This window comes from Rattus norvegicus, chromosome 3, assembly GCF_036323735.1.
Source record: "Rattus norvegicus strain BN/NHsdMcwi chromosome 3, GRCr8, whole genome shotgun sequence".
NCBI lineage: Eukaryota > Metazoa > Chordata > Mammalia > Rodentia > Muridae > Rattus > Rattus norvegicus.
In genome coordinates this window covers 32,478,232-32,504,194 of record NC_086021.1, presented here as the reverse complement: position 1 = coordinate 32,504,194, position 25,963 = coordinate 32,478,232, and the positions used below count along the sequence as shown (strand labels likewise).

The 25,963-nt window shown below is 49.5% G+C and overlaps 1 protein-coding gene across 7 annotated transcripts in view; it reads right to left on the bottom strand.

The window, feature by feature from the left end:
• Window positions 1-25,963, bottom strand: part of Ak8 (adenylate kinase 8) — a 115,541-nt gene that overhangs the window by 38,238 nt on the left and 51,340 nt on the right. For 6 of the 7 annotated variants that reach the window (XM_017591827.3, XM_017591826.3, XM_006233794.5 and 3 more), the window contains one exon: window positions 14,733-14,874. In XM_017591827.3, coding sequence (XP_017447316.1) covers window positions 14,733-14,874 — 142 coding nt within the window. Of the gene's footprint in view, window positions 1-7,012; window positions 7,317-14,732; window positions 14,875-25,963 lie in introns of those variants that run through there. The other variant, XM_039105222.2, reaches the window with a different exon arrangement.

Genomic DNA, 25,963 nt, shown 5'->3' with positions numbered 1-25,963 from the left:
TGCATATACACATGCACATACATACACTCACACACATACACTCAGACACACACACACACACACACACACACACACACACACACTCATATTCCTTCCATTCTCTAGAGCAAGCTGCCGTGAAGTTAAGAGTAGTGATCGCCGCTTCATTTGATAGACAAGGAAACTGAGGTTAAGTGTGGCCATAGGAATGAACACTAGTCCCACTGTGGGGATTAGTGACAGTTCCAGAGCTGGGTTTGAGGGTGGTCTCTACCAGGACCCAGCTGCTGGAATACAGCCGTCTTCCCTGAATAAACCTGCCTCACGGCTGTGGATGGGATGGAAGAGGGGCCAAGAGCTAGCACTCTGCAGAAACCCTGATCTGTAAGCCTTACTCCTGTGCATCACCAAAGGGGGGGGCGGGGAAGCACCCTCCTCAGACTCAGAAACAGCCACAAGCAATAGATGGTCCTGTGAAGAAAGGACCACTGAGGTGAGCAGAGAGTTCTCAAGAGATGAGGTTCAAATGAGCAATGAACCCAGGGAAAACGTTCGACTTCACCTGTCATCAGAGAACACAAACGAGACACACTGGGATCAAGAGGAAGCACTACTCTTGCAGCATTCAGTTCCTCCCCGAACTCCAACTCTAGGGGATCCAACATAGGCTCAGCACGCACATGCATGTAACTTAAGATGAAATAAGTCTTGAAAAAAAAAACCCCATTACTACATTGAAACTCTACCTCACGCCCATCCGAATGGCAGTCATTGTGAAACTAACAGCAACAGATGCCGGTGAGGATGAGCAGAAAGCTGGGCGGGCTCCTCCAGCCGCTATGGAGGTCAGCATGGACATCCTGGAAACCGCTCTTCCCCAGGACCCAGCTCCACCCCTCCTGGGAACTCGTATGGAAGATTCCAGTTAACAGGTCACACCGGTGCGCAGTGCAGCCTACGGCCTGAAAGCCAAATGCTCGACTCGGAATAGCTGTCCAGGCCGGGTGTAGTGTGCACACCTCTGAGCTCAGCACTCAGGAGGTAAAGACACTTGGATCTCTGAGTCTGAGGCCAGCCTGGTCTGTACAGTGAGCTCTAGGCTGGCCAAGACCACAGAGTGAGGCCCTGTCTCAACAACAAAACAAACAAGAACCCAGGTGCTCAAACAGTAACAGACCAAAGGTAAAGAAAATGTTGTGGGACTCAGCGGTTAAGAGCACTGACTGCTCGTTCAAACATCCTGAGTTCAATTCCCAGCAACCATCTGTAATGGTTGTGAGCTCTTTTCTAGTGTGTCTGAAGACAGTTACAGGGTACTCATAAATATAAAATAAATGAATCTTGAAAAACGAAAATATTGAGTATGTACACGATGGGATTTCTAACCATGAAGAAGGCGGCCATTTCCTTTGAAGGAAAACAGATACAGCTGAGGTTCCTCACATTGTGTGGGTTACCTCCGGAGGACGATATTGCAGGGTGGTGGTGGCCCACGCCTTTTATCCCAGCAGAGGAAGGAAAGGGAGGCAGAGGCAGGCAGACCTCTCAGATGGAAACCAGCCTACTTTACAGAGTGAGTTCTAGGACAGCCAGGGCCACAGAGAAACCCTATCTTAAAAAACCATGATGATGATGATGATGGTGGTGGTGGTGGTGGTCGTGGTGATAGCGGTGGAGGGAAAAGAGGAGGAGGAAAAGAAAGAGGAGGAGGAGAAGGATGAATGTCACTCACCCACTTGCTTTCACTTGTGGGGTCAAGACGCTCCCTCTCTATGCACAAAGTCACTTTCATGTGGATGATATGAAAGTGGGAGGGCCCTGTCAGGGGAAGGAAGGGGATGGGCAGGAGCTGGGACGGGTGAGAAAGGGGCATAGGCCAACTCATATGGCATACTCCATGAAAACGGCCTTAGTTAGCCAGTATAATATAATTAAAATCAGCGGTTAGGAACACGAGCTGCTCTCCCAGAGGACCTGGGCTCAATTTCCAGCACCTACACAACAATCTAGGTGCCAACTGTCTGTAACTCCAGTTCCAGAAGATCCAATGTCCTCTTCTGGCCTCTGCAGGCACCAGGCACACATGTAGTACACATACATGCATGCAGGCAAAAGCCCATACACGTAAAATACATTTTAGAATTTTACTGAGACAGGGTCTTACTATGTAGACCTTGAACTCATAGCGACCCAACTGTCTCCACCTCTCAGTGCTGGGATTAAGACCTGTACCACCATGGTAAAGGAAACTGGAAAGAAAGCTTGGCTACATGGAAGGGCTGGCTCTCTCAGACAGACTGCCCTTGAGGTGTAGCCTAGCCCCATGCACACAGGGTTGGTTTGCTGGCCTCTCTCCATACGGGTTGGTCTTTACATCCTTGGAGGCAACAGCTATGCAAAGTGTCAGTCTAGCAGAAAATACCAGCAACCAGCACCAACAGGGTGCTGACAGCCACAAGGGAAGAGCCCTTTGTCTTGGTAGAGACAAGCCAACCTCTGGACGCAAGACACACATACAACTTAGAAAACATAAAATCTATGAATCCAGACCCCACCATTCCTCAGAGGAGCCTAGATGCAGTTTCCAGTTCGGCACAGTCTAAGTCACAGATGGGGAACATTCTAGTGTTCTTGATGGTCATAAAGTTAATCCTATGGGATAGAGAGACACTGGAGAGGACAGCTGCCACAATGCCCTCGTTAGCAGTCTGCTACAGGGCAGATCGGCCAAGGTCCTCTCCTTCAGCTCCCTTTCCAGGATCCACGATTCTGACTGAGACCATGGGGGCAGGGTGGGCTGAGGTCTCAAGGAAAAGTATGGCTTCAGATACCCAGCTGTCTGAGATGCCACAAACTTCCAGGTCTCCTTCAGAGCCTAGGCCCACCCCCTGCATAGTGAACATGGGTCTTAAAGAAAACACATGGCCACAGACTTGCAGCAAGAAATGAATTATTTCACAGCAAGGCGAGGGCAGGCTTCTGTGCACGGCCTTGGAAGCGGCTCTCTTTGTCTCTCCCCCATTATTATTACGTTTTAACAAACTTTATAGCCCATTTTATTTGTTCTCAAATAACTTTTTCTCCTTCCTCTCGACACATCAATTGCTGGGCTTCCCTCACCGTGCGGTGGTAGAGCGGAGAGATTGATACTGCTCGGCGGAATGTAATTTACTATTATGGGCTGTGGGTTTATGAGGTAGGAGCCTGACAAAGCATTACATTTGAACACACTGCACTTATTGGCTCAAAGAGGAGATTTATATTTGGGGAGGAGACAATAACTTTGTTTTCTGATAAGCCAAAGAGGTCTATTTTTGAGTCTGGCATGCAGACAAGCTTGCCCTTCTCCAATAACTCTATTTACTAGTGTGAATATATTTTAATAATAAAATTGATATATATGTAAATTTATTTTATTCTAATTTCATTGAATCCTCCTGGAAAAAAAAAGAGGAGGGTGGGCGGCTGGTGGGCCTTCGGAGATGGTTTCTGTATCTGAGTTATAGGTTTCTGTATTGTATCCCTGGACTGGCTTCATGGCTATAATTCTGCCAGGATTTCCTCCTAGTGTCAAGCCAGCAGCACCAGAGCGGAGTGTTTTATGGCTGGCATCACACCCAGACCAGAGTTACAGTGCTGGTGTTTGTCCTCACGCCAGTCGGACTTATGTGAGGACATTTCTCTCTTCCCTGGATGAATCTGGGGGTCTGGGGAGGAAATGGCTCATGGTTGAAATCCCTTTCTGAGTTAATCACCAAAATATTCAAAGGTGAGACGCTGTCAAGGGAAGATGCTGTGGGAAGAGAAAGGGGGAGGAAGGAGGGGGAGGAGGGAGAGCGCACAGTACTCGGGAAGCAGAGAGAAAGGTGTACCAGGGCACGGGAGTGGACTGTACTGTGGACAGCCATCTTGGTACACTTTCTGCCTGTCTTATGTCCTAGGATCAAATAAAATAGATGAGAATTATTTACAAAGTCCTTAGAAAGTGGTTTTTTAAAAACTCCATGGTGATGGAGATGTCCACTTGCCAGCCTGCCTGAAATCAAATTGCTTCTTGGCTATTCTTCCTGTGTGCTCCAGAGCCAGGGCACCCTCTCCTTGCCAGTCCTTCTGTGCCGGCCGAGCGCCCTGAGTTGACCGCCAACACTTGGTTCTCTTCCTGAGCTGTTGGTGGTATCTGTGTACACTCCCTTAAAGGAATATTTCACAGCCACACACCCTGCCCCAGACTCTACCCACCCTTGGGATAGAATGAGCTGCCGCTGCCCCTAAGGCCTGACTTAGTCCCAGGGGCTTTGACCATGCTTGGTCCGGCACTGCTGGCCACCTGGAGGCTCACACCAAGACTTCTAAAGCTTTGTCACTCATGATCCCTTTTCCTGAGAAATGTTCATGCAACCCCGCGGCCCTCTGTATATTGGTGCATGATAAAGTAGACATGTAAACCAAACACGTATTGATACTAAACCATAAAGGAATTGATTTTAAAACAATTCTTTAGTAAAAGCATATTTACTAATCAAACAGGGAAATAAATTTGCATACAAGTGAATTCAATCTTGGCAGAATATTATATACTATAGGACCCACAGTAGATGGATATTTGGTTTTATAATAGTCAGCGCTGAGAATGCCACCTCACATCAACAAAATGGCAAAAGTGTATTTTGGAGGTTGTTAGAAATCCCTTTTCCTCCCCAGGAAAGCGACACTTTTGTTTCTTTTCTTTTCTTTTCTTTCTTTTTTTTTTTTTTTTAATTTCAGAAGGCAAAGTAGCAGGTTTCCCTGTGGCATTTTTAATACCTGCTAGATTTTGGCTGACCCTCCGCACCCCTCAACCTCCCTGCCTCTGGTTCCCACGGGAGCCCTCGGTCCCTCACAGGTCTTCCGTTACCCACACTCCCTTTCCACCTTCTTATGCTCTCCCAAGTGCCCTGCCACACGCGTCTGCCACTGCCACGTAGATGAATATTTATAAAAACGGGAGCTGCGGTGAGCAGAGGAGGAGAGTACTCAGTGCGCTTTGCCTCTCTGAGCCTGGATTACCTCATCTGAGCATGCAGTTTCTGAAGGACAGAGAGATCCAGCAGCTAAGGCTCTTCTAATGAACCCGAGTTCAGTTCGCAGTACCCACAGCTGGCAGCTAGCAACCTGCGACCCCAGGGCCTGGGGGATCTGTTCTCTGTGAGCACCTGCTCTCAGATTTGTATACCCACCAGGCAAATAATTAAGAATAAAATATTTAAAAACTGTATTTCCACTTCCATCCCCTTTTCTGTAAATTGTATAATTTCACTTTTCTTCAAAGCTGAATAAAATTCCACAGTGTACAGCACTTGTGGTGGCTGCCCTTGGTCGTCCGCTCGACGACATCTGGAATTAACTAAAACCCAAAATGAAGAGTGCACCTGGGAGTGATTTTTGATTAATTTGCAGTGGGAAGGCCTACGGCTAATCCGGATCTACATGGTAGGAAGACAGACCTTTAATCCAGACCTTTGGGCTGGGAAAACCCACTTCTAATCTGGGCCACTTCCTCTGGGACACGGAAGAAGGAAGCTTTTGCTCTTTGCCTACTCTCCCTTGCCCTGCTGGCCAGTCCTACTTCTTCAGGATTCAGGGGTAAACTGAAGACCATCTGAGACACCCAGCCTCACAGACCAATAATTCTATTGGATTCTCGAACTATCTGTTCACAGCCAGCCATTGTTGGATTAGCTGGACTCATTAGTCTGTAAGTCATTCTAATGAATCCCCTTTCTATGTATACAAAGAGATTTATTCTGGAAGTTCTGTTACTCGAGAGGACTCTGCCTAATCCAGATCTAAGTTCACGTTATGTATGCTTCAGTAGACTGACATCTAGCCTAGTTCTAACCTCCAGCTGTTTTTAATAGAGCTTCAATGAACAAGGATGAGTGAGTGTCTCTGTGGCAGGATATGGAATATTCTGGGACTCAGGAGTAATATAGCTAGGTCACAAAGTAACTCTATTCTTAGCTTCATAATAAACTTCCACAGTGCCAGTCCACACTTCCACCAATGGCGACTAAGGCTCCTCTTTGCCACACCCTCTCCAACATTTGTTTGCTTGATGACAGTCACTGGGCAGAGTGAGACCAACCACTTGGGAGTCCTGACCTCAAGCCAACATATTTTGAGTGACTTTATTTGTTTATTTTTTTTCTGGACAGGGTTTCTCTATGTAGCCCTGACTGTCCTAGAGACCTGGCTGGCCTCAAACTCAGAGATCTGCCTGCCTCTGGATCTTGAGTAGTGGGATAAAAGCAGGACACCAGCACTGCCAGCCAAGCTCTGTGTGATGTTATAAGGTTGTGACCCGCCTGGTGTAGATGCTGGGAACTGAGCCCATGAACTTTGCAAGAGCAGCAGAGTTCTAGAGCCTTCTCTCCAGCCTCATTGAATGATATTTTTTTCCCTAAAGACAGGCTCTTAGGGGGTCCAGGGTGGCCAATACCACTCTATCTAGCTAAGGATGACCTTGAACTTCTGACCTTCCTGCCTCTACTTCCCAGTACTGGGATAACGCATGTGTTTCACCATACCCAGTTTTTATACCGCTGTGGGGATCGAACCTAGCACCTGGTGCTTTGCAGGTGAGCACCGTATCCGCTGAGCCACACCACCAGCCCTGACTTAACAATTTAAAATTGAAATCCAAGTCAGCAAAACAAGCAGCAAGTTTTAAAACCAAATGTTCTAACACAAACAGACTAATCTGCTACTCACTTGACGAAGAACAATAGTAGGGAGCGTGGTTTTCTGTAATTAAGCCATTGTTTCCATAGAGCAGAAACCTGTTGGTGCCACAAAACCCCTGCAGTTTATAACACCCCTGAGCTGTGGATGTTTTCAGCCTCGTTCTTGGCATTGTGTGGCATAATGGCATATACAAAGCAAATTTGTGCACGTGTGCGTTCAGAACCAAGTTCCGTGAATTTTCACCTTGCAGCACAGGCAAGCGCTGTCAGAGACACCTTGGGTTCGAAATGTGTTTCATTACAGATTCCTGTTTTGTTGTGTGTTCAAAAGCCTTTTATTGTTGCCCCATTTTTCCTAAGCCAGTCATGTGACCCCAGGTGGAGTGGCAATATGTCTACCGCCTAATCCCCAGAGTCCACAGAGGACAAAAGGATATGCAATGAAGCACATTAGGGACCTCGGTGTGCCCATCACCCTTGGCTCCTGGGATGAGCCCCATCTTCATAGTTCCTTGGATCTACGGGTCTAGGTGCTGGCCGGGATGAAGGTGAGATATGAGCCAGAGACCGTGGCTGCTCCTCCCCCAGCCTCAGAAGAAGGCGGCCCAATGGAATCTGTGCAGTTTGGAGAAGACAAACTTGTAGTAACTTATGACCGAGTCTGTCAGACCTAACACACCAGCACCCTCCGCTGTGAGACATGCACAGGCCTCTTCAAAGACAGATGATTTATGAAATACCTTGGACGTAGGAGCTTCTCAGAAAGGGAAGGAAAGTGATAAAGTTAATTTAAAAAGACAAGAAATATGCTTTAGACGAAAAGTCGCTCCTCAAAACATAAGGGCATTTTAGATGAAGCCTTATCAACATGCTCAGAGTCATTTGGAGAGGACAGGCTCCAGGGAAGTAAGTCAAAGAGGGCGAAGTTCTCAAAAGGACGAGGACCCAACACGGTTCAGAGAAAAGCCCCACGGGAAACCAGAAGCTTTTGGAACGGAGGAAGTGGCCATGAAAGGGAGCAAGCCCAGCAGGGGGTGGGGTGGGGGTGGGGGTGGGGGTGGGGGGGAATAGATCGGAAAAGGACAGAGGCAGGAAGAGGCAAAGTCCAGCCTGAGAAGAGACTCCAGGCGGGGAGAAGACTAAGCAAAGGCCAGGGAGGAATCCATTCACACCCTCGAGGGGTGTGTTCCTAGCACTTGTGAACTGAGGGGGCAAGAAAGGAGCAAAAGAAAACGAGAGAGAGAGAGAGAGAGAGAGAGAGAGAGAGAGAGAGAGAGAGAGAGAGAGGTGGATGATGGAGAGAAGGGAGGGGGTAGAATGGTATCCTAACGTCCTCAGGGCCTTGGCCCCACATGGTGTCACAGGCAGAAATGATTCAGGATCCTGCTGGATGTGCAGGGTGTTCGTGAGGAGAATCCTGCCAGACGATGCTGACAGGAAGGGTGTACAAAGGCATGCTTAAGGATGCACATCTGGGTGTTTACAAGCCCTACTGAAGATGGCTCCGTATAATCCATTGAAATGAAAGATGGATCAGAATTAATAAACAGGGAGGTGGCTGGAATAAACAGCTGGTGACCATGGCTGAATCTGACTCACAGAGAAGGACTTTGTGAGGTAAAAATGGGAATTGGAAATTGTCATAAATCTAGAACCAAAGAAGATCAAGACAACAGTTTATGTAACGGACTGACACACAAGTATCCCAGGATGCATTGGTCTCTGCCTCCCTACCCTCAAAGTGGAGCACAAGGTAAAGGCCAGTGTCCATTTTTGGAAGAGGAAGGGTATCTAGTATCAGGAGTAGAGGGGTAGAGGGAACTGTTGTCCATGAATGGGGGAGGGGAGGAGGGGGAGAAGTGTGTTCAGGAGGCAACTCCAATTCAGAAGAAAGACAAAGAGACTTCCCTTAGTGCTAGCAAAGGAAGGCTCCAGACAGCCACAAGAGTGAAGCCAGTCCACACAGGACCACAATGGGAGTCACCCAGAGAAAACAGGAAGGGACAGATCCCTCTGCAGACTCTGTGAGCTTCCCTGAGGGACTGACCCTCGTGAAAGAACAAACATGTGCAAAGGAAACTGGCCAGTGGGAAATTGAGGCCATTGAGCTGCTCACTTGCCCAGAGGTGACGGGGACACGAATGAGAACTGGCCCTTCTGCCCTTGCTCTATGTCTGTCTTTGCTAGGGCCAGTCTGCAGCTTGGCTCTGTGTAAGTGTTAGTCACAAGGAGCGTTGATCTACCTCATCCATCTCATCTCCTTCAAGGCACAAGAGGCTGAGACACTAGTAACTAAAGCAGTCTGCTGTCAGTTTTTACAGTATCCTGCCACAGGTCCCCCCAGCATCTACAGGTCTCCAGCCACTGTCCTAAAGCTCCAGTTACCCTTGGATTGCAGGGGCAGCAAAGCTTCACGGGGCTGACCAGGCCCCACGAGGAGAACAACTGCAAGAGGCTGCACCCAGGGCGGATCATCCCAAGGAACACAGGCTGGATTTACCTTATCACTGTGGGGCCTGAGCTGGCACAGTGCTGGCGGAAGCACACCTTCGCCAAGGCTGCTTAACTCCTGTGCTCCTGTTCCTCCTCTATTAAAACCCTGCCATTAAAGCTCCTGTCGGCAACCTGAGGTAAACACAAAGTGGCTGGACCGCCCCATTCTACTGTTATTTCTCCTCCTTTCTCTGTCTCCTACCATTATTCCTGTGTCTTACTGAATCCATGGAGGAAAGCTGGACTGGTTACTGTTTGTCAACAGGACACAAGCTACTTATCTCCCACGTCACGTGGGAGAAGGGAACCTACACTGAGGATATGTCTCCCTCAGATTTTCAGTGCCTGTGTCTATGTGACATTTCCTTGATTGTCGAGTGATGCAGACAGGCTCTGCTCACTGTGGGTGGTGCATCCCCTAAGCAGGTCATCCTGGGTTCTGTTAGAAGGCAGGCTGAGTAAGACAGTGAGCAGCTCTCCTCCATGGTCCTGTTTAAGTTCCTGCCTTTACTCTCCTCAATCATGGACGGTCAACCATGATCTGGATGTGTAAGCAAAACACTCTCCTCCCAAAGTCTTGTTTGGTTCTGAGTCAATCACAGTGAAGAAAGCAGAGGACAGGGGTTGAGCCTCACCTGCTGGGGCATCTGACTTAAAGCTCTGAGTAAAACAATTAGCTCTGAGGAAAACAAAAAGGAAAGAAAGAAAGAAAGAAAGAAAGAAAGAAAGAAAGAAAGAAAGAAAGAACAAGCAAAGAGCTGAGTCCTCCAGTTAAGTCAGCTCTTTCCCAGTTAACTACTTGCAGCACTTAGGCCAGAGCAGAGCAGGCTGGTTCCACACAGCTATTAAGACTGGCGGGCTAGAGGTGTGGTTGTCTAACATGTAGAAAGCCTTGGTTTAATCTCCAGCACCACACAAACCAGGGCTTTATACATGCAGGTTGTACATATGCAATCTCAGCACTTCAGAGGGTAGAGACCGGAGGATAAAAAATTCTAGCTATATGGGGAGTTCAAGGGCAGCCCAGGACCCACGAGGCCCTGCATCACACATACAGAAGCCTGGAAGTAGACTCTGTTTGCCTGTGTGTTCTGTTGTGGTTTGAACTGGAGTTGTCTTTGCAGGATCCTGTGTTGGCCACTTGATTCCCCCAATTGGGGGCACTGTTTTGGGAAGTTCTGCAAACTCTAGGAGGTGGGGCCTAGTCAGGGAAAGGTCACTTAGGTTGTGCCTCTTGAAATTATACTCCGTCCCCAGGCCACAGGCAGTAAAGACACTCCCCACACATGTTCCCACCCCCGTCATGTCCTGCCCAGGCCCATGGTGCTCAGTGACCACATCCTGACCCCAAAACAGTGAGAAAAAGGAAACCCAACCTCTCTTAAGGTGCTTCCCCCAGGTGTGTCATTCACAGCCTCCGAGAAGCGCCTCACACAGTAACAAACACAGCACCAGACCACACGGGCAGAACCACAGGAAACAATAAAAGCAGGCAGAAAGGCCACGTGCCAGCTCTGGCAGTGAGCTCTGAAACCCGGGAGACGATGAGTTTGAGGCCGACCAGGGATAGTGACCCTGACTTAAATAACAGACCTGAGGTGGTGGCTTAAAGATGGAGGGGGATTGACCCCAACCCTAAAAGCGAACCAACAGGGAAAGAAATGCCATATTAGGGAGAAGTTGGCAACCACTTGGTCCTTAAGGGGCTGACCATGGGCAAGTTTTTGAACATCAGTAAGAACGAGGAGGGTACAGATCTGAACACACCCTGCCTAGACCGTATAATGACATGACATTGTAACATACATGTTAGAGAGAGTGAGATGGCTCAGATAAAGGTGCTGGTCTGATGGCCCAAGTCGGATCCCTGGGATCTACATGGCTGAAGGAGAGGACCAGTGTCACTGACTTCACACGTGTGCCCTGAGGTGTGTCAGTTCCGTTGCTACCCTAACAACCTCAATTGCTTGGAAATACTAAGGTAGCCTCTGTAGGCAGGATCTGTATGGGTCTGGGGTGGTGGCTCTCCCCTGGTGCTCACTGATGGCTGTAGAATTATTTTCCTTCTAGAACTGTTAGGGGCCCCCAGTCTTCCAGCCAGCAGTGATGTGCCAGGTCCTTCCCTTGTCCGGCCTCTCTGTGACTTCTATCCTCATGAATTTGAGGGCTCATTGGATAATTTTGGACTCATCTGTGTAGTTCAGGATAACCCTGCTGTTTCCTTAATTTAACTTTTAGATGTGGGGTGTGTGTGTGTGTGTGTGTGTGTGTGTGTGTGTGTGTGTGTGAAGTCCTGTCTATCGTACAGCTGGCATATTTTTCTATCCTGTCATTGTCTGTTAGGTTTTTTTTGAGACATGGTCTCACTATATTGCCTTAGTTGGCCTGGGCCTGGAACTCACTATGTAGACCAGGCTAGCTTCAAACTCACAGATTATGTAACTGATTCTGCCTCCTGTGTGCAGGGAATAAAGATGTCTACCACCATGCCCAGCCTGTGTAGAAAATTTTAACTCCATGTAGGAAGAAAGGAACACTTATTCACTCCTGGAGGGACTGTAACATAGGGAAGCCATTATGGAAACCAGCACAGAGGTTTCTCAAAAAAAATCACAAATACATCTCCCACATGACCCAGACACACCAGTACTAGGTACATACCCACCACACCCTCTGTGTGTATCCAACCACAGAGATGCGTGGCCATCCCTGTCTAGCTCGCTGTATTCACAATGGCAATGAGACCAGAGAGCTGTCCGTCAGCTGTCGTGTGTGCAGTAAGAATGCAGAACACAGACACAGCCAATAAAAGGAAATGAGATTACGAAATTGTCAGGAAAATGGATGAACTTGTGAAGGATAAAAACCACATTCTCACCAAGACTCAGAGTCCATGCTCATGTCCATGCGTAAGTGGATTGGGAATGCACGTGACAGGACAGTGAGTGACAGGACAGTGAGGAGGGAGCTGTGGAGACAAGGACAAATGAGGCAGCGCATGTAGAGGCAGGAGGCCTCCTACAGGAGACTCGGGAGCGGCTCTGTATGGTGAGGACCCTCCCCTGTGGAAGTCCTTGATGAAGGAGACAGTCCTTCCTTGTCCAAACAGCTTATTCATGGCAGATGAGGATGCATAGGACTTACTCAGGGTGGACCAGGGATTGAATACCTTTGCAGGGAAGGATGCCCAGGAAGGGAAGCTCATTGGCTAAACCCTCAGACAGCCCATCGAGATACTTCATTAGCATGGAGGACTCTGGGCTCTATGCTACATGACCAGTTGTCATGGTCCTTTTAGTGGGCCGTTATGGTCATGTGCTCCATAACAGAAACCTGGTCGGGACCTTATTTAAATGCCTCCTGTTCTCAATTATGAGATTTACCAGGGTCTTTTCTAATCTGCTCAACTATACCAATTATTCCATTTGGTGACTTGGCTCCACTTGCTCTACAGGGGCAACAAACATCAAGACTGGAAAGGAAGAGAGGTGAAGGGTCCATCACCTTCACCTGGAAACCTGGAGAGTGACAGGTGCAGACACTTAGAAAGTTCTAGAAAGGAGCTAGAGAACATATTAAAAAGCAAGAAACAATGTCTTCTCTGTTCTTTTAAAACCAAAAAAAAAAAAAAGTAAAAAGTTAAAATGCATGAAAACAACTCATCCAGATATCTCCATGGCAACAAGACAACTCATCCAGTTATCTCCACGGCAACAAGACAACTCATCCAGATATCTCCACGGCAACAAGACAACTCATCCAGTTATCTCCACAGCAACAAGAACAGACAACATCGCATCTAGAAATGGGCTCAGGTTTCCAAGTGTGTGCCCCAGGAGAGCGCTGGCCCTGTCTCCAGCAGTCTAGGGTCCTGCAGAGCAGTTGATAAGCCAAGGCAATTCCCATGGCAGCCCTCCCTCTGTCCATGTAAGATAAATCCATCCTCCCCCCATCCCCCGTATATAAAGAGCAGTAAGAGAGGGCCATGCGATACATGGTGTTGAAGTATGTCACAAAACTAATTCAGCTAAGGCCGGTGAGACAGTAAGCACACCTGAGTGTGTTCCCCTGAACCCACAAAGCATGCAACAGGCATGCAAGCACACACGCACACGTGCACATGGCTCAGTGGTGTGATGGTATTGGGAAATAGACATGGGGATCAGAAAGCACGGAGGTGGACCTAAGAAAGTCGAGCGTTGTTAAGTCTCGAACCCAGGACAAGTGGTCGAGGTGCCTATTGAACACATCACAGTGGGCCTGGCCACCAGGCTCTCCCAGCATCCCTCAGTCCCTCCCTGTTACAGGGTATGGCTGGCATACATCTACAATAAACTTTTCCCTCCACCATACCTAGGAACAGTCCTGTCTTCCCTTAACTTATTTATTTCATCCATCTGGTGTTGAACAGTTAGCAAAAACATAGGAAGTTAGGTATAAATCTCTCGGCCAGCTTTTGTTAATCTGAGTAGACCTTTGTAATCTTAAATTTTTATCATCGGAGAAGTCCATACCCATCCAAAATATTCTAGGGACTAGTTGTTGTTTCCTTAGTCTAAAAAGAGATGCGGTGATAACCTAAGGGACTGGGGGGAAGTTTTACAGTTGTTGCTTTATGCCCCATGGTCATCTTAAGATGGTGAAGTCACATGGCATGCACCGGTTAACCTCAGTAAAGATGGCTGCCAGGCATGCCGTTGCTTCCATGAGGTCATGCTTGGTGAGGTCATTAGACAAGATGGAGGCAAGTCACATGGTTGCCGTTTAAACCTTGCTTTCCTAGCAGATCTATTTTTAACAATTGAACTCAAGTTACATAGACATATATTCTAAACCAGAGTTAAATCACAAATGTAGTGTTTGTAGCTGTTTGGTTTCAGACCCTGGGAAGAGACTGGGGTGCATATTTTACATATCAAAGCAGACCTGGCCTCCAGGTTCTCCCAGCATCCCTCAGTCCCTACCTGGCACACCCCGCCCCCAACCTTGAACTTTCCAGCCCAGGAGCTGGGCTGCCCTTTCCCCATAGGCTCTTCCCTGAGTAATCAAGACCTTTTGGTCTCCTCCCTCTCTCTCTCCCTTCCCTCACCCTCTTTTTCAATGGTGACCTCCCTAGTCTCTGTCTTTAGTCATTTCACTGGTGGAGAAATAATTTATCAGTAGCAAACTGAAATTACCTATGTATAAGTGTTAACTATAAACGTTTCATTTTACATTTTAAACCAATTTTGGTTAGATTTCACTGACTCTTTAACCATTCCAGATGAACTCACAAAGACCAGGTCATGCATGTGGATGGGGCCAGGGCACACATTAAATAAAATTCGAACCCACAACCCAGAAGCAAGAGGGCAAGCCAAGCAGGATTTGAACCTTAGCCTGTCAGAGTTCACAGGGCAAAGGGAGTGGGAGGCATGGGATGGGATGACACAGCCTGCTACAGTGCACCAGAAACAACTGGCACCCACCACCAGAACCTCCGTGGGAAGTGACTGCCAGGGCCTCAGGAGAGGCTGGGGCTCAGAGAAGGCAGCTCACCTGTTGGGACTGTAGCCCATAGAGTTCAGCAGCCGGGCCTGGTCCAGGTCTCTTGGGAAGCCGTGCAGCACCCACCCTTTCTGGATGCAATCTTGTTGCTTCAGACGCTCAGTCAGAACTCTGGTGATGATACTGTCTGGAACTGCAGAGGAAAACAGATGACAGAGCATCCTGTAGCTTTCTGACCTCCCAGGCCACACATGGCTACTCCAGGGTAGGTCTCTGCAGAGCCCTCTTGGGGACTACCTGGAAGCTCTGTGGTCCAGCAGCACGAGTTCACCTTTCAGACCTTAGCAAGACACCATCTTGGTCTGTTGTGACAACTAAACCAAGATCTCAGGAACTGAGAAACATAGCAGGGGGAGGATTGGGCTCTTAGATCTGGAGACTAAGAGGCCAAGCTTAGGGCAGAGTGCTGTCTGAGGAGGGCACTTTCTAGCTGATAAGTTCCCTGCTCCTTCTTGAATAATGGACCTTCTGTGGATATTGACAGAGGTGTTTTAGCACAAGCTTAAGTCTGAGGATCAAGACAAAGAGAGTTGTTCAGAAGAAAGACCACTCAGAGTATGCCTTTGAGAATCTGACGTGTGGTGGGTGTGGTCTCCTGGGTGGGTTGTTACTGGGGATCTCTTGTTTATTATTTACCTATAATTCATTTGGTGTGTCTGGGCGTTTTGTCTGCAATGTCTTTGGTGCACCACATGCATGCCTGGTGCCCTCAGAGGCCAGAAGAGGGAGTCCCGAGTTACAGAAGGCTGTGAGCCAAGTGTGGGGGTTGGGAACTGAGGCTGGACTCTGTGCTGTCAGCAGCTGACAGCTTTCCAGCCAGTGCCCAGGTCTCATTCTCAAGGGATGCAAGTGGAGGTCAGACAGAATTATATGGAGTCATATCTCTTATATACCTTTGTGCGGGTCCTAGGGGTTGAGTTCAGCCTGTCAAGCTTCCGTGGCATGGCATGTAATTTTAGCTACTGGTCCCTGGAAGGAGGGCTCAATCCCACGACGTAATCATCCCTTCGTGCCTTATCTCCTCCCACCTCCATATCAGTCAGCATATGAAATTGGGTGCAGGGACACAGGATTGGGACACGTCAAATGCTTCTCATGGAAGCACTCTAGGTCTGGTGTTTTAATTTCCTTCCAATAACATCAAGGTTCCATCCCATTGGCCTCAGTGGATTAGAATTCACCAGCAACCCCTCTGGTCTCACCAAGAGCCTCCCCTTCTCTGTGCAAACCCAATCTCTCTCTCCAGAATCACCGCTCTGCTTAAACCCGGAGTCTGAAACAAGTTCCCAGCACAAGGAGATATGAGAAGCCTGTTTACATTGCTGCGAGTGACCTTTTCCTGAAACTCATACCCTCGTCCTAGACTCATTAAATGTTCCATGTTGCTAATGTTCTGCGTCCTGGCAATTTGCACGGCATCGCCCGCGCTTTGCACTCATTTCCCCAGAAATGCTCGGTAAATATTACCACTGTTTGCCGTGGATGTGGGCCCCAAGCGGGGGGATGCCTGGATGTTTCTCTAGAAGCTTCTGCAAGGTTCCTCTCTCACCAAAACTCTGTGGGTCCAGCAAGTGGCCCTAGAGCATTTTCTGATGCTTTGCGAGGCCCCACAGGCTGACAGTGAGTGAGAGGCACTTTGCTGCACACCACCATTTGCTGGGTGCTGCCCTGTCTTGAAAACCCCACAGACTGTACTCCAAGGGACGTACATCTCCTTCGATGAGGGGCTTTCCAGCCAGTACGGTGGTGCATACCTTTATTCCCTGCACTTGGGAGGCAGAGGCAGGTGGATCTCTGGGAGTTCAAGGCTGTCATATGTAGGGAGACCCTGTCTCAAACAAAGAAACAAAGCCCTTGGCTGTCCAGGGTGGTTGATAGGGTGGCAGCTTGCCCTGCAGTGAGTTCTCTCAGGGCTTGACAGGAACCCACTTAAAGGATAAAGGTTTGATTTGTTTGTTTGTTTTAGTTGGTTGCTTGGTTTGGTTTGATTTGTGTTTTTAGGTCACAATTCCAGGTCGCTGTCCATTATACCAGGGGAGTCAAGGCAGGAACTTGAATTTGCTGGTCACAGCACATCCACAATCAAGGGGGCTCAGTGTGTGTGCACATTCACGTGAGTCCACGGGAGCCTGGCCTTCTACTTTGGGACAGGATTTCTTTCTTCACTGCTTGTACTGTTTGCATGGGCTCAGAACACTGGACACTGTCCCCAAAGAATTCCCGCCCTCCCTCCATTCCTTCCGACTCAGGATCTCGCTACGTAACTAATAAACATCCATGAGCTTCTTGTCTTCCGTCTCCCTGCCTCTACCTCCTAAGTGCCAGGATTAAATCATCATTCCTGGCTTATGTGGTGCGGGGGATTGGATCCACGGCCTCATGTATGCTTCACGTATGCTAGGCAAACATTACACATGTAATAAGCCATGTTCCTAGTCCCATGTGTTATTTCTTTAGAAGAGGAACTTCTGTCTGCAGGAGCTTGCACTGGCCGCTGTGACTTGTTCCATGGGACAGACTCCCAGAATGCTGTCCTTAGGTCCATCAGGTGGCTCCCACATGAGGAGGAACTCCTGTCTTCTTGTTTTAGCAGCCTGGGAAGTTATGTCAGGAGGCTGGCATGATGGGGGCTTGCCCAGACTTGCCCAACTTGGGTTATCCTGGCAAGGTCCACCATCCTTGTTCAATGGGGAGCATCAAAATCCACAGAGTCTCCAAGGGGCTACAGAGCCCAGGCGAGTGGCCATCTTTTCTTTTCAACTCTTAGTGTATTGTGAGGGATCTCTTCTGGGGCCCTGACTGTGCTGTCTTATGTGGACTGAGGTGAAGGGAGTCAGAAAGACTGCTGGCAGAGGACAAGAGGCAGACCCTCAGGACATTGCCTCTGGGCCACTGCCCCACCCTCCATACAGCCAGCAGAGGGGTACGGTCTGGGTGTGGAGGGTAAACCTTGAAAACCCCCAGATGTGGCCCAAGAGTCTGTAGGAGGCTTGTAGGTACTTCTGTGTGTCTCTGCTTCACAAGCGCCTGCTTCCTGCAGGGACTGGCATGCTGGCCCAAGCCTGCACGCTCTGACCAGTCGGTTCAGCGGCATGAGCTCCTCAGACCAGATTCCACGGAGTTGCTCTGCTGCAAGTTTAAAATTCCCTTGATACCAGCCACATTTATCCTTCATCCTCCTCTCCCAGAGATTTTTCTCCGTCTAAAGTCGTTCACCATTAAGTCAGATGCCTCAGGCTTGATTTCTAGGCTTGACAGTTAACATATTACCCTTCATACCAGCCACTGCCAAGGGCTAGTTTCCCAGAACGTCCTGTCAACCGAGGTTAGCTGAGTGCAAGACAAGAGTGGTCTATTACTCCATGACATCATTCCATTCGGCGTTGGTTAGTTGGGTTTGTTGGTTGGTTTTTTTGTTTTCCTTTTCTTTCCAGGGCCATTAAAATCTCAGTTCACTGTTTCTGGGGCTGGGTGTGCTTGACATGAGTTTACTGGGGTGCTTCCAGGCCCAGAAGGGCACCTACCAAGACCCAGGAGCTCTGGCCAGCCTCTGGTCTTGCATTAGGGGCTTGTGGTTAAACTCTCTGCCTACATACGGCTTCCTGCAAGCATCAATTTCAGGCCCCAGATTGGACAACAAAGCTTCCTGAGGTGACCACTCGTGGTATGGACCAGGACATTGGTTCCTCTCTGGCTATGGGTCTGACATGTCAACTTTAGCCTATTCAAGAGGAGGTGCAAGCCACGGACAATATCCAGGGTGTTAGCAGACCACAGTGCCCCTGCAGTCCATCCAACCAGGAAGCCACCAAAGTCTGAGTCTTTTGATCCTCCTCGACCTCTGAAAGAGCTTTAACGGACTTACATCAAATATCTAGTCGCACCTTCCTTCCACACTCCCTTACAACTCCCTCTCCAACCAGTGTGTCCCTCCATACACCCCTCCCCACTCCTGTGCTCACACACCCCTCCCCCCGCACCCACTCCTGTGCTCACACACCCCTCCCCCGCACCCACTCCTGTGCTCACACACCCCTCCCCCCGCACCCACTCCTGTGCTCACACACCCCTCCCCCGCACCCACTCCTGTGCTCACACACCCCTCATATTTCCTTCAAGCTGCTCCTGTAATTTCTTTCCTCCCTTAGCTCTTCTTGGAACACTATAGATGCCAGTGTCCTCCCCATAATGTCACCAGAATCAAGACTGGCATGTGAGCCTGAAGGTAGGCCATCCAGAATAGGGCTCCTTCCCCCTGTACTCTACTCCCTGGGTCTCCACTCTGTCCCTCCTGAGTCACCAAGAAGGGAGAGCTAACTACCATAACAACAACAGCAACAAGGATCTTGGAGAGAAGAGGGCTGTTTTAGGTTTGACTTTCATTCCATATACCCCAATGCTCCAGAGAGGGAAAGTGCTAGATGCCTTCCAAGGCTTAGCCTAGGTCTTGGGAATCTCTAACTCTTGTATAAGTAAACGAAAGAAAAGCAGCCATTTCCAGGAGCCATTTTCCTGATGGTGCTGCCTGTGGCACTGATGACCTGTAAATCCTCCCTATAATGTCACCAGAATCAAGACTGGCATGTGAGCCCGAAGGTGGGCCTGAAATAACTGGACCTGGTGCCCAGTGTTCCTGGAAAAGACGTTGTTTGTTTATTACGCACTGCCACCTAATGTCCAATTGTGGGTACTGCACCTGAGTGAGCCTACAGCTAGCGGTTTCCTAAACTGCAAGGGAGGTAAGGAGAAACCTGGGTTGCTCTGCCTGCTGCATCCTGCAGTTGCACATGAACAAAAGCCTTTAGGTCTCTCCGGCTCTTTAGTAAACCAAACTCACATTCCCCAGACCATCCCGTCCTGCCAGACCTTGGACCCCAAGTGCAAGGTTAGACCAAATGTCTTCTAAGGTTTCATTAGATTCTGAAGCCTTTTTCTTTTTGAAAACAATTAGTGCAAACCAATTTTACAAAACTGTGGGTTTATTATGCCTTCATCAGTGCACAGTGGTTTAGCCACACACATCTGTTTACCTTCTGCCGGCCCCTCCCTCTTCCCAAACAGTCTGACCGATTCTACTTTCAAAAATGAGTCCACATATGAGGAGGAGGAGTCCATATATCTCTTTCTGGGTCTGGCTTATTTACCACAAAAATCTTCAGCTCTCTGTCTTCCATCGAATGGCACAATTTCTCCTGTGAGAGGCCTCTATTCCCACATCCATGTTCCCTAACCATGAACCCATCTGCTTGGAAAACAATGGCTCCCGGGAAGGTCAATGCTTTCCTAGCCAGAACCGTATGTTAGCCTTGAGCTCTGTGGATTCTGGAGTCTACTTTGGTCCTCACTTCTCAAAGCCTGGCCACTTCCTGCTCTGTGATGCCTACTTAGATGACACGACATGGTGCTGGTGCCAACACACCCATAGCTGGGACATCTCAGTTCGTCTCTGTCTTCTATAACTTCATATAGACAGCATATGATGTGAGAACATACTCAGCCAGCCACACAGTGCGCTACACCTTGGCGGCTGGTCTTACCCCCACCTTACCACCCCCTCTGTCTCTGTCTCTCTTTTAAAGATTTATTTTATGTATGTAAGTACACTGTAACTAATTTCAGACACACCAGAAGAGGGTATCAGATCCCATTACAGATGGTTGTGAGCCACCATGTGGTTGCAGGGAATTGAACTCAGGACCTTGGAAAGAGCAGTCAGTGCTCTTAACCATGCACCACTGAGCAACCTCTCCAGCCCCCACTTTACATTTTTAATGGGCCCTGAGAGAATCTGAGAAAGTAAGACCAGGTCAACCAGTGTGTGCGTGTGTGCGTGTGTGCGTGTGTAAACTGAACGAAAGTGTGATGTGCTAAAGTCCCGGAAGTCAATCCCTTGCACCACAAGCATGTAGCTTGGAAACAGCTTATTCCTCTTACATCCTCCTGGCATCTTGGATATTGTTACCCTGGTGATAAAGACCGATAGCTATGGTGAAGGAGTCCTGTGGTCTGGATAGAGAAGAAGGCCGCTGTGGGTGTCTGTAACCAGAAGTGTGCTCCAGTTCCTTCCCTGAGCCAAGCTCTTGTCTGAACACGTATGTTCACTTTAAGCCAAGTAGTAAATCACTTCATCATTGTGATAATGATCCTATGTGCATGGTGACAGCAGTGTCCCAGAACCGAAGCGTAAGAGGAAGAAGCCACCTGGCTGCAGCTGCACAGATAACAGGTGGCAGAGCTGGGAGACGTACAGCCAGTCTGAATACTTGGTGGCCCAGTCAAGCTCTAAGTTCTGTCAAGCCTTTAGAACTCTACAAGAGTAAAACCAGGAAGCCTGCATTGTGCCCATGTCCATACGGTGCTAGGGGAAGCTAACCACGGCTTCAGAAGGCTGAAGGACCTGAAGTTAGTACATGTGTGAGAAACAGAGCCAGCCACACAGGGACTACAGGGAGAGATGCATGGCCAGCCCCGCATGCCCCACACTTACCACCCAAAGCACAAAGCATACAGCTGAGGGATCTGGGTTGGTCATGCTAGCCCCAGCAGAGATATATGGAAGAGGCTCTGGGGGAGAACCCCCCGATGCAAGGCTCTGAGGACCAGCCAGCAGTCTTCAGGAATTCACATGTCAGCTAACCCCAAGTTAGGACAGAGTGGAGGCCAGTCCTCTACGGGGGCCCTATTCCAAATCCTCATGCCAAATCAGATGGTGATAAACGAGCTCCTATCTTAGGCCACTGTGGGCCAGCTTATCACAGGGTTACTATAGAGACCAGGCATCCAAGCAGGTGGCTTTCACAGGAATAGAACAAGATATCCAAAATGCATCCACGAGGGGTAGTCAGATGGCTTGGTGGGTAAGGTGCTTGCTGTGCAAGCATGAGGACCTAAGCTGCATTCCCAGCATCCACATAAAAGTGGAGTAACAGTGCACATCTATAAACACAGTGGGGGTAACAGTGCACATCTGTAACACAGTCAGGGTAACGGTGCACATCTGTAAACACAGTGGGGGTAACGGTGCACATCTGTAAACACAGTGGGGGTAAAGGCACACATCTGTAAACACAGTGGGGGTAACGGCACACATCTGTAAACACAGCTCCGTGGAGGCGCAGACATGATGAATCCCTGAAGCTCACTGGCAAGCCAGTCTAGCCTAACTGTCAAGCGTCAGGTTCAGTGAGAGACCCTGCCTCAAAAAATCAGGTAGAGAGTGAGGAAGACACTCAACGTTGACCTCTGTCCTCCAGAGGTGCAGGTACTTAAAACACACATGCGATGCACACATTAAATGCATGTGTGTTCATGTATGTCACCACTACAATAGCGATGACCCCTGTCACTACATGGCAGGGTAGTGAATGGGCCCTGTGCACACACTGTGCCTTGCATCCTGTGGTAGTGTGTGGTCACCTTTCTGTTCTTTCTCATTGAGAAAGAGGTAGCAGAGGGCAGAGGGCAACATCTGGGTGCCAGGGTCAGGGGGTCAGGTTCTGTCCACAGCGCAGGGGCTGTGTCATCTGTCACCTGTCTGCTCTCTTGTTCACAGATATCAGCTGATCTGTCCTCGTGAGCATGCTGACGCTGGAGCTGAGCACTGAGGACTAGCCTACTAACCCATCCTCTGAGAGCAATGCACAAGCAGACATAGGTAAACGCTTAGGTGGGGACTGGGGGTGTTCTTTTCACCTCCCAGTATCCTAGTCCTGCTCAACAGGCTGGGAGGAGTCAGAAGCCAAAAATCAAGGTCAGGGGGTTGGGGATTTGGCTCAGTGGTAGAGCGCTTGCCTAGCAAGCGCAAGGCCCTGGGTTCGGTCCCCAGCTCCGAAAAAAAGAAAAGAAAAGAAAAAATCAAGGTCAGGGTGAGAGTAAGGAGGATGAAGGACTCCCTCCTCAGTACCAGTGCCTGGATCCCTGCACAAGGCTGAGACCCCTCTGTTCTCAGACCCTATGCCCCTCAGCCCCAGCCTGGCCAGGTCCCTCTGCACTCTGATTTCTGTTGCCCACTGCCCCCTTACTGCCATAATGTCACTCAGGGTGATATAAACAGGCGTGGAGTTGCAGGCTGAGTCCAACAGAACTGAGCCAGCCTCCCCAGAACTGACTGGAAGCTGAGCCCTCAGATGTCCTCTTGTACCCCTGAGCTGGGTTTGTAGGTACAGAGGCCACAAGAGGCAATGGTGGGGAGGTAGCTTCCTCCCTGCAGCTCAGGCTTTAGTGGGTCCCACGGGTCCCACGGGTCCCACTCGAGAACGAAGCAGCCTTGCTTCCCTCAGTTGGGGACAGTCCCAGAGGAGAAGGGGCTCTCAGCCACCCCTGCCTTTGGGAAGGCCTGAGAGGGGCTTGATCAAAGTACCAGCCATGCCAAGGGCTGCCCAGATGGTATACCGGGACCTCCTGCCTGGAGAAGCAGGCTGGGCTTCTAGGGAAAACCTGTCGAGGACAATTTCACAGCTGAGCGCCTCGCAGTTCCATTTCTCTCTGAGGTCTCTTTGGCCCCCCAGAGAGGAAATGCTTCCAGAAACTCTGGTCAGAGCAGAGGAGGTGGACACTTTGCACTTCTGGGATCTCCGTGGACTGCATAGAAACGCCTGGGTTTGTGTCGTTATCCACTGGATACCTGCTACACAGCAAGCAGGCTTGGAGTCTGCGGGAAATCTGGGATGGGTGCCAAGCAGCAGGGATGGCCGAGCTGCCTGGCATCTTGTTCCTGCTTGCACTCAGGAATGGAGAATCTCCAGCTATCTCAGTTTCCCCCACAGGACTAGTCACATAACAGAAAATCTCTTGGCTTGTGGTGTCAAGGTGACATTGGTGACATTGGATGTCATTTTAATCTCATAGAAAGACAATGTGCACTTTGCAAGGAAAGTCAAGTAACCACAAATGGGCGACTGAGCTTCCAAGAGGCACAAACCTGTTGACAGTACGGGGTGGAGTGGGTGGGGTGGGGACACACACGTACGGACCCCTTTAGAGACCCAACCTCATTAACAGGCCCTTGGACCCTCAAAATGCAAACAGCACTTCCATACCAGGGGCCTGTTTGGCTAGCCTGGCCACTGTGCTCTACTGGGCTGAAAGGAAGTGTGCTACCTAGTTTCCATAAGGAAGTCTTTGTAGCAGTCCCAGTGGAAAAGTCAAAAGTTTGATTTGAAAAAGGGAGCTACTTCAAACGCATTGTCAGGCAGAGGTGAGGGATCCTGGTGAATGCATACATTACAGGGGGCATCCATTAATCCACTGTCAGGCCACCCTTCAGCGGGCTCTGGCTGAGGGGGGCACCCTGAGGGACATGGGTCGACATACCTAGGGGAGGCAGCTTTAGGACAGCCCGTGTTGAATAGGAAAGTGAATTAATGCGTTTAGGATCCAGTGCTTGGACTGTGTGCCTGTGTGTCTGTGTGTGTGTGTGTGCACGTGCACGAGTGTGCATGAGCACAGGGGTGGGTGGGTGTGCATGCACAGAAAATGAAAGAAAAATGTGGGGTTTTTTTTCAATAATAAAAAGGAAGTTACTCTGCGGGGCCCCTAAAGCTTGTGAAAAATTAAACTCGACGGATTCAAACTGTCCTATTTCCACTTCAAAAGCGAAGAGGCGCTGAGCTCTTCCCAACTTAGCTTCAAACGCCCAGCACCCTAGAAAATTTCTGTAGAAAAATAAAGGCTGGCTGTTCCCCCAAGCGTGTGCCGGTTACTGTGCCCGCTGTCTCTCCTCCACTAATTATGCCCCTGTGAGTCTATTAATCATCTGGTAAATTATTTAGAGAGGCCTGCGCCGTCTTCAGCGAGTACAAACACAGCACACTGCAAGGCTGCTGGTAGCGGGCAGAGGTCCCCCAGGGTCTCCCCTCGGCAGGAAGGCAGTGCGCAGCCAGCACAAGCTCCAAACAAGGCCCAGCATCCTCTTACCTCCTCAGACGGGGGCTTTGTGTGGTCTTTCAACTACACAGCTCTTTGCAAGTTTTAAACAAAAGGGGAGAGAGCAAGCCCATTGTCGGCTCTTTCGTGTGCATTTAGCGGTGAGAATATTAATTCCCGATTTTAACAAAATGAGGGGTTTGCGACTAGGCTCTGATGAAGGTTGCCCCCTGGGACCTGGGACTCTCGGAATGCTCTCAAAATCGCTGTAACCACCCGTTTGGGCTGCTGTGGGCTGCCATGGCGTCCTTGAGCTCTGTTAGCTGGTTTTGGAGGTGATTGCTCAAGTGAGGGTCTCAAATCTCTGTCAGACCTCCCACCTCTGTTTGGATTCTATGAGACCTCAAGGGACCTTACCAGGCAGACATGTTTAGGAAATAGAGGCTGTGTGGGAGAAAATGCCGCTAACTCTAGGTAATGATCTTTTCCCAAACAAAACACAGTAGAATTGCCATTTTTATCACGCCAATTAAATAGCTGCAGTTCCCCTGGAAACAGGCACAGGCCTGGGATGCGACAAGGAGGGCGGGCCTTCCTATAGGAACCCTGCATCAACTGCTGGTAAGTCAGGAGGAGCCCATTGCAAGCCTGCCAAGAGCCACCTAGGCAGAGCTGTGGCGAATGGCCCGCCCTTCTTTTAGAGCCAGGAGATGGGGAAGCTAGAACCCAGTTCTAAGGAGCCCCACTGAAGAGACATGTCCTGCCTTGTGGGGTTCTGATGGGACCAAGCTAGCTGTGGCCTTCAGCTCAAGATAAATACAATACACATTTAAAGCAAAGGCTTCAACCAAAGCTAAGCTAATCCTTCGGCTGACTAAGAGTCCTGGCTGGCCTGGAGCTCTCAGAGGCTCGCCTGCCTCTGCTTCCTGAGTGCTGGGATCAAAGCTGTGTGCCACCACACCCTGCCCTTTGGCTGTTTGTAACCTCCTCCATTGAGAACCCAAACGGTATCCAAGAACAAGACAGATGACCAGATCAGGAGTGGACGCTGCCCTCCTGAACTGTGGTGAGGCAGGAGGGTGTCACCCACAGTCTGGAGCTCTAGCTCCCTCCCCACCAAGGGCAGTGCATATTTTCCAACCAGGTGAGTCAGCACAGCCAATGAGGGTCAGCGAACCAGACCCTCTGATCGCAAGGATGCATTGGCCACTTTCCTGCCCGATCCCCAGAATTCAGAAAGTCCACAGCAGCAGAAACCTTTCGGTAGGAAGCCAGCCCAGGGGAGGAGCCACAGCGCCTGGAGCTGGGTCACTTCCAGCACACATGGAGACTTCCTAGCCCTGTACTTGATTTTGGGG